Source organism: Monodelphis domestica, chromosome 7 (assembly GCF_027887165.1).
Source record: "Monodelphis domestica isolate mMonDom1 chromosome 7, mMonDom1.pri, whole genome shotgun sequence".
Taxonomy (NCBI): Eukaryota; Metazoa; Chordata; class Mammalia; order Didelphimorphia; family Didelphidae; genus Monodelphis; species Monodelphis domestica.
In genome coordinates this window covers 285,782,763-285,794,724 of record NC_077233.1, presented here as the reverse complement: position 1 = coordinate 285,794,724, position 11,962 = coordinate 285,782,763, and the positions used below count along the sequence as shown (strand labels likewise).

The following is an 11,962-nucleotide window of genomic DNA, read 5'->3' as shown; positions in this document are numbered from 1 at the left end:
GAATTTCAGAGTCGAAAGGGGCCATAGTGGACACCTAGGCCAACTTGTACCTAAAAAGGAATTCTCTTTACAATATTCCTGATAAGACTTCTGAAAAAGGGGAAAAAAAATCACAAAACATTCCCAAGGCTGTCCACTTGCCTGGTGGTTCTAATCATTAGGAAAGTTTTCTTATGTCCAGCATGAAATGATCTCTTTTCAACTTTTCTGCATTTCTTCTTTCTGCACCTTTGGGTGCAGCCATTAAAATACTTGAAAATGACTATAATTCATTCCCCTAAATCTAACCCTCTCATTTTATAGGTGAGGAAAACAGAGGCCAAAAGAGATGAGGCTGCATAGCTAAATTTCTAGGTTCCATCTAAATCCGATTTTCACAGTGTGATTGCACTGCTTTATCTAAATCCCCAGACCTTTAAGTATATTAAAAAAAAAAAGTACATCCTAAGACTAAAAGTAAATTATTTTGAAATGTTCCTTTTTTGATTTTCCTAAAGTACTTATAACCTCCATGACTACAGACAACTGATTTGGCCATCTACCACACATTACTTCTACAAAGTATTCTTAACATTCTGTGAATAATTCTTACCTGTAAAGTATTTAAGAATCAGGCATAGAACAAATCTTTATCATTTTAGAGAAAATAGATGTCCCTAAATGTGCCAAATACAAATTCAGAAGCTCTCAGTCAAGGGGAGAATTCAGTCAACCAACAGGGTATCAACAGTTTTAAAACAATGGTGTGCTGAACAGAAAAGTCTCTGCATGATTGTTTATTTAAAATACTATGACTCTGGGGTAAAATACATAAGTCCTTTACATCATTTAAAGGTTAATATAATGCTTCATTAAAACATGGATTTTCCCAACACATTGCTTTTTTTTTTCTTATAAGCACAATAGTAAATTTCCTCAGCAAATTAAAATAAAATGTGTTTAAAGCCTTTTAAGTCTTGATGCTTACACAAATAAAATGTTGATGAAGAATTAAGTTTTACTACATCAAACAACTATATTGGTTCTCTGCAATGTTATCACAGATTTCTTCATGGCAAAATATGCCCAAATTTTATTATTGCACAATTTATAAGTTCAGGTTATGTGCATAAAACCTTCAACTAACTATAGTGTTTGCACTGCAACTTGCTCAACACATTTAAAATTATGTAATACAATTTACAAAATCGTTAACAATATACTTTTAAGATAAAAGTATCCTGAGAATATTACAAAATTCATTTTACCAGCCTTTCATTTCTTTACCGCTAATCTCCAAGATGATATCTGGTACATAAAAAAGGTTTTCATAGTCCCTATTTCACAAAATAACTTTTAGCAAAACCACTATAGACTTTTCATATAGCCATCTGTCTCCAGTCCCATTGGTAAAATTCAAGTATTTATCAAGCTTTCTATAATTCAAGATATAGCACAAAATAGTTACAGAAACAATGTTAGCACATTACAAAATTTAAAGGCTTTGTGTATTTTTTGATAGTTTGGTCAGAACATTTAAATTGTAAATTATTTATTTTGGCAAAAAAAGCAAAATCCCCAAAGATGATTTTTTTCCTGAAGGTATAGTGTATTTTGAAGATAAAATGTTAGACACTCGAGTTCCACTATATATAAATATGAATTTGAAGGCAAAGTAAAAATTTGCTGCCAAGATTTCAGCATCTTTGGGCTGAACAACATAAAGGCCACAAAGGAAAAATGCAAATAAAATTATGTTCTTTGATAGTCTCCTAAAATAAAAAAAAGTCTTTTTTTCCCAAATCCATACACATCGATATTGTATTCTTATCAACTTCTAAAACTATTATTTATCAATGTAATTTTTAATAATAATTTTTAATGTTTGGGGATATTTATTTGCAATGTTTGTACATCTGTGGTGAAGGGGTCAAATGTCAAAAAAATATATAGGCAATTCTATTCTTAGTAAAAAAAATTGCCATTCTGATAGCAGTCGTTTCTTTAGACTTCAGAGAAAATGTACGAGATGTTCCGTTTCTCCGTCGTACACACAGATTGAACTGAAGTTGAGCTGTGCAGGTAATAAAACCTGAGTTCTATGAGATACACGGATGCGCTGAGACATCCAGTTGACTTATCACTAAGGTGTTCAATTGCTAGATTCTTAGCCAAACCCTATTCTACTAGCAACCTGACAGGGGATACGGGATTGGTGAGGATGATCAGAAGGCTGACTTTTCATGACAAATAAGGGATTCCACACATAGATGCCTACAGGAAGTGTGTGACTTCTCCCTCCTACCAAAACAAAATAAAAAATGCTTTTAATAGCACGCCACACGTATCATAAATATACTATTACAGTTGCTTATACATATTCCTTCAGGCAACGTAATCAAATTCTGAATGGCCTTGTGAAGTTTTAAGGCATCAGTGCATCGGGCAAAGGTCCATGAAATAAATATTAACACGCGGGAGCAGAAGCTTATTTTTGTGGCAACAGCTACAAAGTAATCACTGAACATCATGTCTGTCGGCCATTGTATAAAGCATGTCAGAGGAATTCCTATCACTGAAAAATGCTAGAGCATGAACTTCACGTCATTCTTCAGCATTTCGCTTAGGGGACTAAATCGATCAGGTAAGATCCTCATCTTCACTGTCCCATCAGCTCCACAAGAGAAGATGTGATTGGCGGGGCCCGTCTCGATCTGCATCACTCCCGTTCCAATGTTTCTGAAAATGGACTGCCGAGCGTGCTCGTTGATGAAAGTGTGGAGAAGAGCAAAGGTGGAGAGGCTCCAGATCTGAAACGCATTAGAAATGGCCATGATTACTAGAGGGAAACAACGATTAAAAGGCATTAAAAGCAGCACTGCTTGCTCAGAAACAACCAAACTTAACCTGAGCAGAAATGCCAAGCGAAACAGAAGATACATGAAGATGCTCTCTTACATCTGCACAAAACCTTTTACTTTTAAACTCTTACCATTCATCTTCTCCTCCTCCATTGAAATAAAAATAATACTCTGTAGTTAAGAGCAAATAGAAGGGAAGATCCTGCCCTCTGAGGACATTCACCAACCCCCCCCCCACACACACACACAGAAAGGGTATCGGTAAGGCGAGCTGTAAGCAAAACTATTAATATCAATTCAGAATACTTGTTAGGTTTTGAAGTACATAATACAATAAACTAAGCTGGTTCACAGAAAGTCAGGATAAGTAGACATTTAGGGGAGATGAATATTTAAGGCATTAAGGAACCATTTGATTCACTTATTTTTATTTTATTTCTTGTCATACAAGACCAAAGACTTTCTGCACTGCTTTTTAGTTACAGATAGAAATATTTTTTCACAGTTTCTTGCTGTTTTATGATTCAGATTCTCTCCTTTCCCGCTCTGAGTGGAAAATGGTCTTCTGTGGGTTCCCCCAGCCCTTTCATGCAATACCTATTTCCGCATCCCCTCTGCGGTGGCAGAAGACATCCTTTGAACTGCAGTCAGGTTCCGATAGATCCTTCTTTGGTTGGGAGAGTATTTTTCTGTTAATCCCGAGTTATCTTGGCATCCTGATTTGCTGATAACGGAATCCTTCACAGGTCATCAGTGATTCCCTGTGGCTTTGCTCGCTGTACTCTGCATCGGTTCACAGGCATCTTCCCAAGGTTTGACCTCGTTCTGTTCCTCGTTTCTTACTGCCACTCCTCCCCCGGCTGACCGCCCTCCTTCGTTCGTTTGCGCCTTCCCCAATCCATGCACACTCTCAGACTCTTTGCCACTAACCAGTTTTTAATGTCCCCACATTCCCTCCAACATGTATCATTTCCCTTTTTGGCCACAATCGCCAACCGGAGAGACAGGAGGTAGGATATCAGATGCTGCATTTGGTACTTCTCTAATCCATAGGGATTTGAACTTTTTCCCACCCATTTTAACTTCAGCTGAGCTAACCTGTCTCTGTCTTTTGACCAGGTCTCAACACTTTTGCACTCTTATAAGTTTGACCCAATTCTCTACATAGCTGGTAACCGAAGCTTTTGTCAGAGCATTAACTGAAAACACTCTCCCCAGTTCCCTGTTCTCCTCCTGATCCCGGCTGCACGGCCCTGAAACGCCTCTGCCTTCGTCAGCGCCCTCATCCCCGTGAGCTCACGCGTGGAAGAGCAGCCGAGGCTGCAGGATGAAGGGCTGCGCTCTGACCCCGCTGTGCGGGGACACCGAGAGGCAAACTACGTCCCCTTCACTTAACCAAGAGATTTTCCTGATGAGCCACGTGGGTCGCCTGTGAAGTGGCCCCATTCACAGGCTATCAGCTGTTCTCAGAAAACAAGGCCTAATCAATGAAGGAGGAAAGAGCTGTTTCTGGTGAGGAAACGGAACCGATGGATAAAAACGTATGTTCTGTGCAGTCCATGAAGGCATTCGGGGCCCACTGAGGCACGAGCTACCAGAAAAGGCGCTGTGCAGGTGCCGTAAGACTCTGGCAAGGGCTGGTCTAACCTTGCAGCGACACCAATCAGCGTCAACAGGCCGCCTGGCTCCACAGGGTCCCGGCCAGCCACCTCGCTGTCGTCAGACCGTCTCTCGGACGAGCGGCCTCCTGTGCAGCCACGGCGCCGGGTCCTTAGGCCAGTCAGTGCGGACTGACTGTGCGCTCAGCTGGGGGCTCCTGCGCAGCTGCGCTCACCAATCAGCTCCGACACCCGCGCGTGGTTTTCTTTAGGTCGCAGAGCGTAGAAAGGGCCCAGCCCGCCACCCCCTCCTCTCCCTCAGCCGGCCTGCCGGGGCCAGAGGCTCCCCGCCCTGGTCTCCCCTGCTTAGAATCGGGCAGTTTGATAAGGAGCCAAAGGAGAACACAAAGAAAGGGGCAAGAAACGGCCTTCTCTCCTCCCCTAGAGAAAACTCTACAAATGCGGTGCGGAAGGGGGCGGGGAAAGGCTTCAGGCGAAAGGCGGGATTTTAGCTCAGTGACAGAAAGCGGGGAGTCAGGAGGCCGGAGAGAAGGTCAGGAATGGGCTTCAAGCGACGGGAACGCCCAGAGGTGGGAGCCTTGGGAGGAACAGCCCCCGAGGAGCGACATTTTTGAGCCATTTGAGCACACAGCGCCCAAGCGATGGAACATTGGCTCATGATAAATGCGCAGTGATCTCTCGTAAGCGCATTATAAGCTGTTCTCTCCGAGGTACAGCGACCCGAAAGTGCCGAATCCGGCTGTCTTTCTCTGGCCTCATCTTTCTCCACACGCCGCGGCACTGGACAATGGTGGCCGCTCGCGCCCGGAACTCTCCTTCTCTGCTTTCACAGCACCACTATTCCTGGCTCCCCTCCCATGTGTCTAACACCTTATGGCGCGCCTTTGCTGGCCCCTCGTCCACAGAGCAAGCCCACCCACGTCCCTGGGATCCCTTCTCCGACTCCGACAAACGCTCTGCCCGATGATCGTGTTCAGAAGGGAGTTGGTGGTACAGACACCGAGCGAGAGCTAAATGTCAACACAAAACCTTAGAGCAGGATTCTTTTGGCACTCAGGGTATCAATGGCTTTTACGCACCTTTATGTTGCCTTCTGCAGAACCCGTGACAAAGTATTCTTCGGTTGGATCGACAGCAATCGCTTTTACTGGAGAATCGTGGCTTTGGAAAAACTGTCTCTGCTGTCGTTGGCGAAGATCAAATACACACGTGAAACCTTTTCTGCCACCTGATAGTAACACCTGATGCTTTGGAGCGTAGGCAAGCACTGTAGCACCACTATCGTGGCAGGTAAAAGCTGGAATTAAAGAATCATAAGGATTCTAAGACTTATTCTCTTTTTATAAAAACCCAACCTATAATATATTTTATTAATACAAATGTTTCTTGAGTGCCATTATAGCAGTGCCGAGTCCTGCACAGATTTCTTTTTCATTTGCTTTACCACTTCCTCACACTGACAGCAATAGTGGAATCTACCTAAACAGCCTGCAAAAAGAAATGAAGGGAAATACCTAATTTGAGGAAGTATCCAAACCCACCATGATCACTTCTAACCGGGCTTACGATCCAGCTCCAGAAAAATCTTCAGAAGACTTTTCTAACTTGCCTCCACTAGAATACATTTCTTATCCTCTCCTCCCCTTCTCAGATTTTTTTTTGTGTATTGTCTTCACCTATGAGAATGAATAGGAGGGCAGGAGTTATCTTTGTTTTTACTTGCACTTGTATTCTCAGTGCCTGGCTCATAAGTAAGCACGTAATAAATATTTTATCTAATCTAAACTTGAAATTTATTCCCAAAGAGTAGATCATTCTAAAAACTCATCTTGTGGCTACTTATTTTCTCTTGGTTTTATCTATATTAAATGTTCTTAAGATAATCCAATTAGCTGGAGCTCACGTAGAATTGTTTCCTCCTAAAGGATTTTTTCATGTTTAGTAAGCCAGTTTAGCTCAGTTTTGTCTTATTTAAATCAATCTCCATACTGTTCTACAAAGGAGTTTGCACAGTTCCATCTTTGTATTTGTATGTATGTATTTGAACTCTGAATTGTTTTCTAGCTGAGCTAGTTAGTGAACTCTTTTCACCACCCCACTGTGGTGACTACTTTGCATTGGTTAAGAATCTCTAATATAAATTATAATAAAGCCAATGTTTTTGTTTTTGTCTATTTCCAATTAATCAGGTTAGGATTAGTAGTAATATTTTCACTTTGTCCTTATCTCTAATTAACTGCTCTGACTATGCAAAACCAGCTGGTTCTCTAAGGTCTAGAATGTCTGAAAAAGAATAAATTTCCTTTTAATGTTGCTAGTCAGTTGTCACCACTTCTTGAAAATACTTTCTATTAAAAATAATTTATTATTTAAACTGCAAAAGACATGAATATTCTGAGTAGTCTAAATGTCTTTAGCCTACTTCAATTCTTGATCCGAAACCACGTGGCTTCCAGTTTATTTCTACTTTTGCACTTCAGTCAAATTTTTTTTAAAAATGCATGTTCTCCAAACTTTTATGTTAACAATGCATCAATTGCATTGTCTCATGACACTATTCCTCCACAAAGAAATCCATGTTTGATTCATGATCAAGGGATTATTTTAACCAACCACAACCAAGTAAAAGAAAAATGTATGAAACATAGGTGATATAAAGCTGAATGAAGAGTCTACTGAAGTAATCCGTCAGTATTTTAAATCTTGGATAAGCACTGCAAATGAACAAAAAGCATGGTCCAGAACTGAGTAGGAGAACACACACATGGATAACATTTGGGAAACTGCAGTGTTTTCGAGAACTACCAAAATGTTTGCTCACAAGTCTCTAATGCCAATATTCTTCTAGTGATGTTATTTAGCTACCAATCATAACAAACAACTCAAAAGTCTTTCATGAGTGCCAGAGTGATAATGTGAGTAAACAGATTATTGAACTTCATTAAGAAGTCTGGGTTTAAATTCTTCTTTAGTTACTCTTTTACTCTTTTATTCTTTAATCAAAAGGTCACAAATTTAGACCTGGGTATCCTCAGTAGTGAAGCTGAGAGAGGTTAAGTAATTTGTTTAGCATCATATAACAATTCAATGTCTGAGTTGTGTTTTAAATACACATCTTTACGGATCTAAGATGAATGCTCAATCCACTTCACTACATGGATGCAGCAGTTTCCTATCCCAGTTTTTCTCTACACAACTTCTCTAGCCTCAGTTTCTCTAGAGGCTTCCCAGTCAAGGCTTCAAAACTTCCTCTGCTCAGGAGGTCTACAGCTAATAAAAAGCCCAAGCCAAGTGAGTTCAGGGGCTGTTATACACAGTGAATTCTCTGGACCGTGGGAGTCACTATAGATGATGACTGAGAAGGGTTATTTCTAGATGGAGATGAGGGAAAGTCACAGTCGGAAAAGCTAAGCACCTCTATAGCTTTACTAATTATTCTTGCAGAATATCCTTCTTGGGTGAAGACAAAGTAAATCTGCCTTTTCTGTTCATTGTCTTGTGAGTCCTTGATTTCTTCCAAACATCAACTTTGAATTAAGAGAATCTTGATTTTAGAGTCCTGCTTAACAACCTCAGGCTGCTTTGGTTTGCTACTATTTATGACTTCTCAAATCTGAGTGGCAAGTTTTCTCCCTGTCATGTTTTCAGTCAAAGCTTTGAGTAAATCCCTAAGGATACAAATACAGTTCTATTATATCTTTTGTCAAGAACCCATTATTTTGATATTTTAAGCTCCAGTGTAAAATCCAAATCCTCCCCCCCCCAAACAAACTTTGTTAATCAATGTTTGGTTCCCCAAATTTCTATTTCTCTTCTGAAATCCTTCCTTCAATCTGCAATAGAATTGAAAATGCCACGTGTGCCCCAATTCAATTGCTTGCTTCTCAATACTTTCTGGAGGTCTCATTTCCCCCAGGTGAATCACCATAATTTCTAGAAGAGGATCATGTCCTAGATATATGTATGTCTCCAGAAGTCAGCAGGCCTCTTGGTTGAAATCAGTTGATAGAAAGATGTGACTTGTTTTGATGGCGTTATTAAAAGTTGTGCATCTTAAAGTTATACATCATAGGAAGTAGATGCAAGTGAATCAAATATTCCCAGAAAGAAGCAGAATATGGAGCAGCCTGACTGAACGTTCATAAGCATGCTTTTACTCTAGGTTTCAATGGAAAAAACTTTTGGAAGGCATACTTGTACTTGTGTTTGATTATCATCTCTATTAAACACAAAGTGCCATGCCAGGCATAATTGTTTTGAAAAAACACCGTACCTAGCTAGCATAGTTAGCATAGTTTTATCGCTGTGGTAAAGAGACATTTTAGAAATGTAGGCTTATCAGAAGACTGCAGAGCAATTTACTGGATAATTGTAGAGCTATCTTAGGAGAGAAGCAATTATTGTAGAATTATCTCTAGTCCTTTAAATGATCTCGTTTGGCCTATTCAACAGGAGCTAGATTGAGAAAAAGGAGGAGGAGAACACAGATCGGTAGCTTGTTCTTAGGGCTCCCAAAGTAACCTCAAACAATACAAAATGTGAATCACAAGGATTCCTTCCACACTTTTTCTGATACCTTTTTGTCTGACTAGTCAGTATTTACTCTATTTGCACTCTTGAATTAATACTGCACTGTTTACAACCTACATTTCTGTAAAGAAGCTCCTAAAACATGTTATAACAAAAATAACAATAGCTAACATTTATAGATGGCTCTAAGACTTAAAAGAGCTTTGTAATCTAATTTTAATAATCTAATTTGATCTTCACAATAATCCTGTGAGGTAGATGCTATCATCATCCCTTTTTTGTATGTGAGAAACTGTAGCTGATAAAGGTTAAGTGTCTGGGGTCAGATTTGAAGCCTGGTCTTCCTGATTCTAAATCCAATGACCTATCTGCTGCTATCACCTGGATGCCTCTGACTTGAATGCTGAGACGTTGTGAGAGGGCATCGCAATGATTAAGACTCCTAAGGAGCTGAGCAAGGTTCAAGAATAGGTAACTTGACAAATTCTCAGTTCTTCTTAAACCAAAACCTTGTCTAGTAATTTCAGTATCCAAATGTAATATACTTTTTAGAGCTTTATAAAAATCCATCTAACTACAACCATTTGTTATTCATTTCATGATTTGCAAAAATTATTTACTTACCATGTACCAAGCTATTTGCAGGTGCCACAAGAGTATCCCACAAACAAATATTTCTGAAAAAAAAATTATCACTAACTTTTATATGACTGTTTTAATTAGCTGTAATTAATTAATTAATTTAATTTAGATGAGCAATGTAATAGCAAATATATATTTCATGATATTATGATCTCACTTTTCATAGTATATTCTCAAGTTTTTTAAATCTCATAATAAGATCACTCTGAAACATTTACAAGTATAATTGTAAATATTCCTAATTCTTAAGGGACTCAAGATAAATCACTTCTGTATACTATATAAAGATCATTTTTAGGAAAAAAAAATAATGATACAGCATCTTGGGAAGCTCTCAACCCAAAGACCCAAAGGGGGCAGGACAACTGGTCAGGGACACAGGGGATCCTTTGCTAGAACTGGGTAATTGCTGACTGGCAATTCTATATAGCCCATAAGCAGTTCTCGGGCATAGGTACAGAGGGGGAAAGGAGTGCTGGTAGTCAATCACAAGGGAGCACGGACCCTGGTGAAAGTTCTAAGGTAAAGAGGAACACCATAACACAGAGCTGCAGAAAACTATGGGCTTTTCCTTGGTAAAGCAGTGATCACACATCTCCGTGGATCTTAGCATCTTGCAGACATCCAGAAACAGTACTACAAAATGTCTGAGGTCTGAGACAATGCCTCTTAGCAATTAGTGAGCAGAATCCAAATTTAACAGAAAAGGTGAAAGTCAAGAAATAGGCTAAAGAAATGGGGAAACAACCACAACAAAAGAATATGACCATTAAAAAGTTGCTATGCTGAGAGGGAAGACCAAGACACAAACTCAGACGAAGACAACAGTGGAAAAATAGTTACTAAAAAAGTTGCAAAGAAAAATTCTAATTGGATCCAAGGCTAATGAGAATTCCTGGAAGACTTGAAAAAAGAGATGAGTGGTAAAGAAAAAGCAAAGAAAGGAAAGTGAAGCAAAAATATTTTGGAAAGAGAATTAACAATTTGGTAAAAAAAAGTTACAAAAAGTATTTAACTACCTTAATTAGCAGAATTGGCCTAACATTAAAGAGCCAAAAAAAATTGCTTAAGAAAAGAAATCCTTGGGGGCAGCTGGGTAGCTCAGTGGACTGAGAGCCAGGACTAGAGACAGGAGGTCCTAGGTTCAAATCTGGCCTCAGACACTTCCCAGCTGGGTGACCCTGGGCAAGTCACTTGACCCCCATTGCCTAGCCCTTACCACTCTTCTGCCTTGGAGCCAATACACAGTATTGACTCCAAGATGGAAGGTAAGGGTTAAAAAAAATAAAAGAAAAGAAAAGAAATCCTTAAAAATCAAATGGCCAATGGAAAAATATGAACACATTCTCACTGAAGAAAACAATTCCCTAACCATTAGAACTAGACAAATGGGAATTAATGACTCCAGGAGATATCAAACAAAGTCAAAAGAATGAAAAAAAAATAAGAAAAATATCTCATTGGAAGAACTGACCTGGAAAATAGATTGAGGAGAAATAATTTAAGAATGATTGAACTATCTGACAGTCATGATTATGGAAAGAGCCTAGACATCAGCATTCAAGAAATTATCAAGGAAAACTGAGGAGAGAAATATACAGTTAGCAATTAATACTGTGAAAAGGAATGCAGTGAACTAATCCATAAACAGAAGCAAATTGCAAAATGGATTTTGAACCAGATTCCAATGATATGTTTTGTACAAGAGTTATACTTGAAACAGAAAGACACATAGAAAGTTAAAATAAAGGGCTGGAGTAGAATATATAAAGTAAAAGAAAAAACAAAAAGGCAGAGGTAGCAATCATGATCTCAGACAAAGCAAAAGCAAAAAGCAGACTAATTAGAGAGATTATCAGAGAAACAGCATTTTTGCTAAAAGGCACCATAGAATATGAGGAGAATAAAAAATTTTGACAGCAAGTTTCTCTGGCCTCTTTCCTCAAATACTAAACTGAGTCAAATTTACAAAAATAACAGCCATTCCCCAATTTATAAATGGTCAAAAGATATAAACGGCAGTTTTCAGAAGACATCAAAGCTATCTATAATCTTCTGAAAAAAGTGCTCTAAATCACTAATAATAGAATAATGCAAATGAAAATAACTGTGAGGTACCACTTTACACCCGTTAGAAACGACAAATGCTGGAGGGGATGAAGGAGAAAAAGGTACACTAAAAAACTATTGATGGAACAGTGAACTGATCCAACCATTCCAGAGCACAATATGGAACCATGCCCAAAGGGTTATAAAACTAACCTTTTTATTTAGCAATAACTAATAGCAATAACCTAATAATTATTAGGTCTGTATCCCAAAGAGATCAAA

General features: G+C 39.0%; 1 protein-coding gene across 5 annotated transcripts in view; it reads right to left on the bottom strand.

Moving 5' to 3' along the window:
• Positions 1 to 761: 761 nt before the first annotated feature.
• The window catches only part of DMXL1 (Dmx like 1), a 178,679-nt gene continuing 167,478 nt past the window's right edge, over positions 762 to 11,962 (bottom strand). For all 5 annotated transcript variants that reach the window (XM_007497841.3, XM_007497843.3, XM_056803948.1 and 2 more), the window contains 3 exons: positions 9,614 to 9,666; positions 5,539 to 5,756; positions 762 to 2,789 (listed from right to left, as the gene is read on the bottom strand). In XM_007497841.3, the coding sequence (XP_007497903.2) occupies positions 2,565 to 2,789; positions 5,539 to 5,756; positions 9,614 to 9,666 (496 nt within the window). In that variant the 3' untranslated portion in view covers positions 762 to 2,564. The remainder of the gene's footprint in view (positions 2,790 to 5,538; positions 5,757 to 9,613; positions 9,667 to 11,962) is intronic.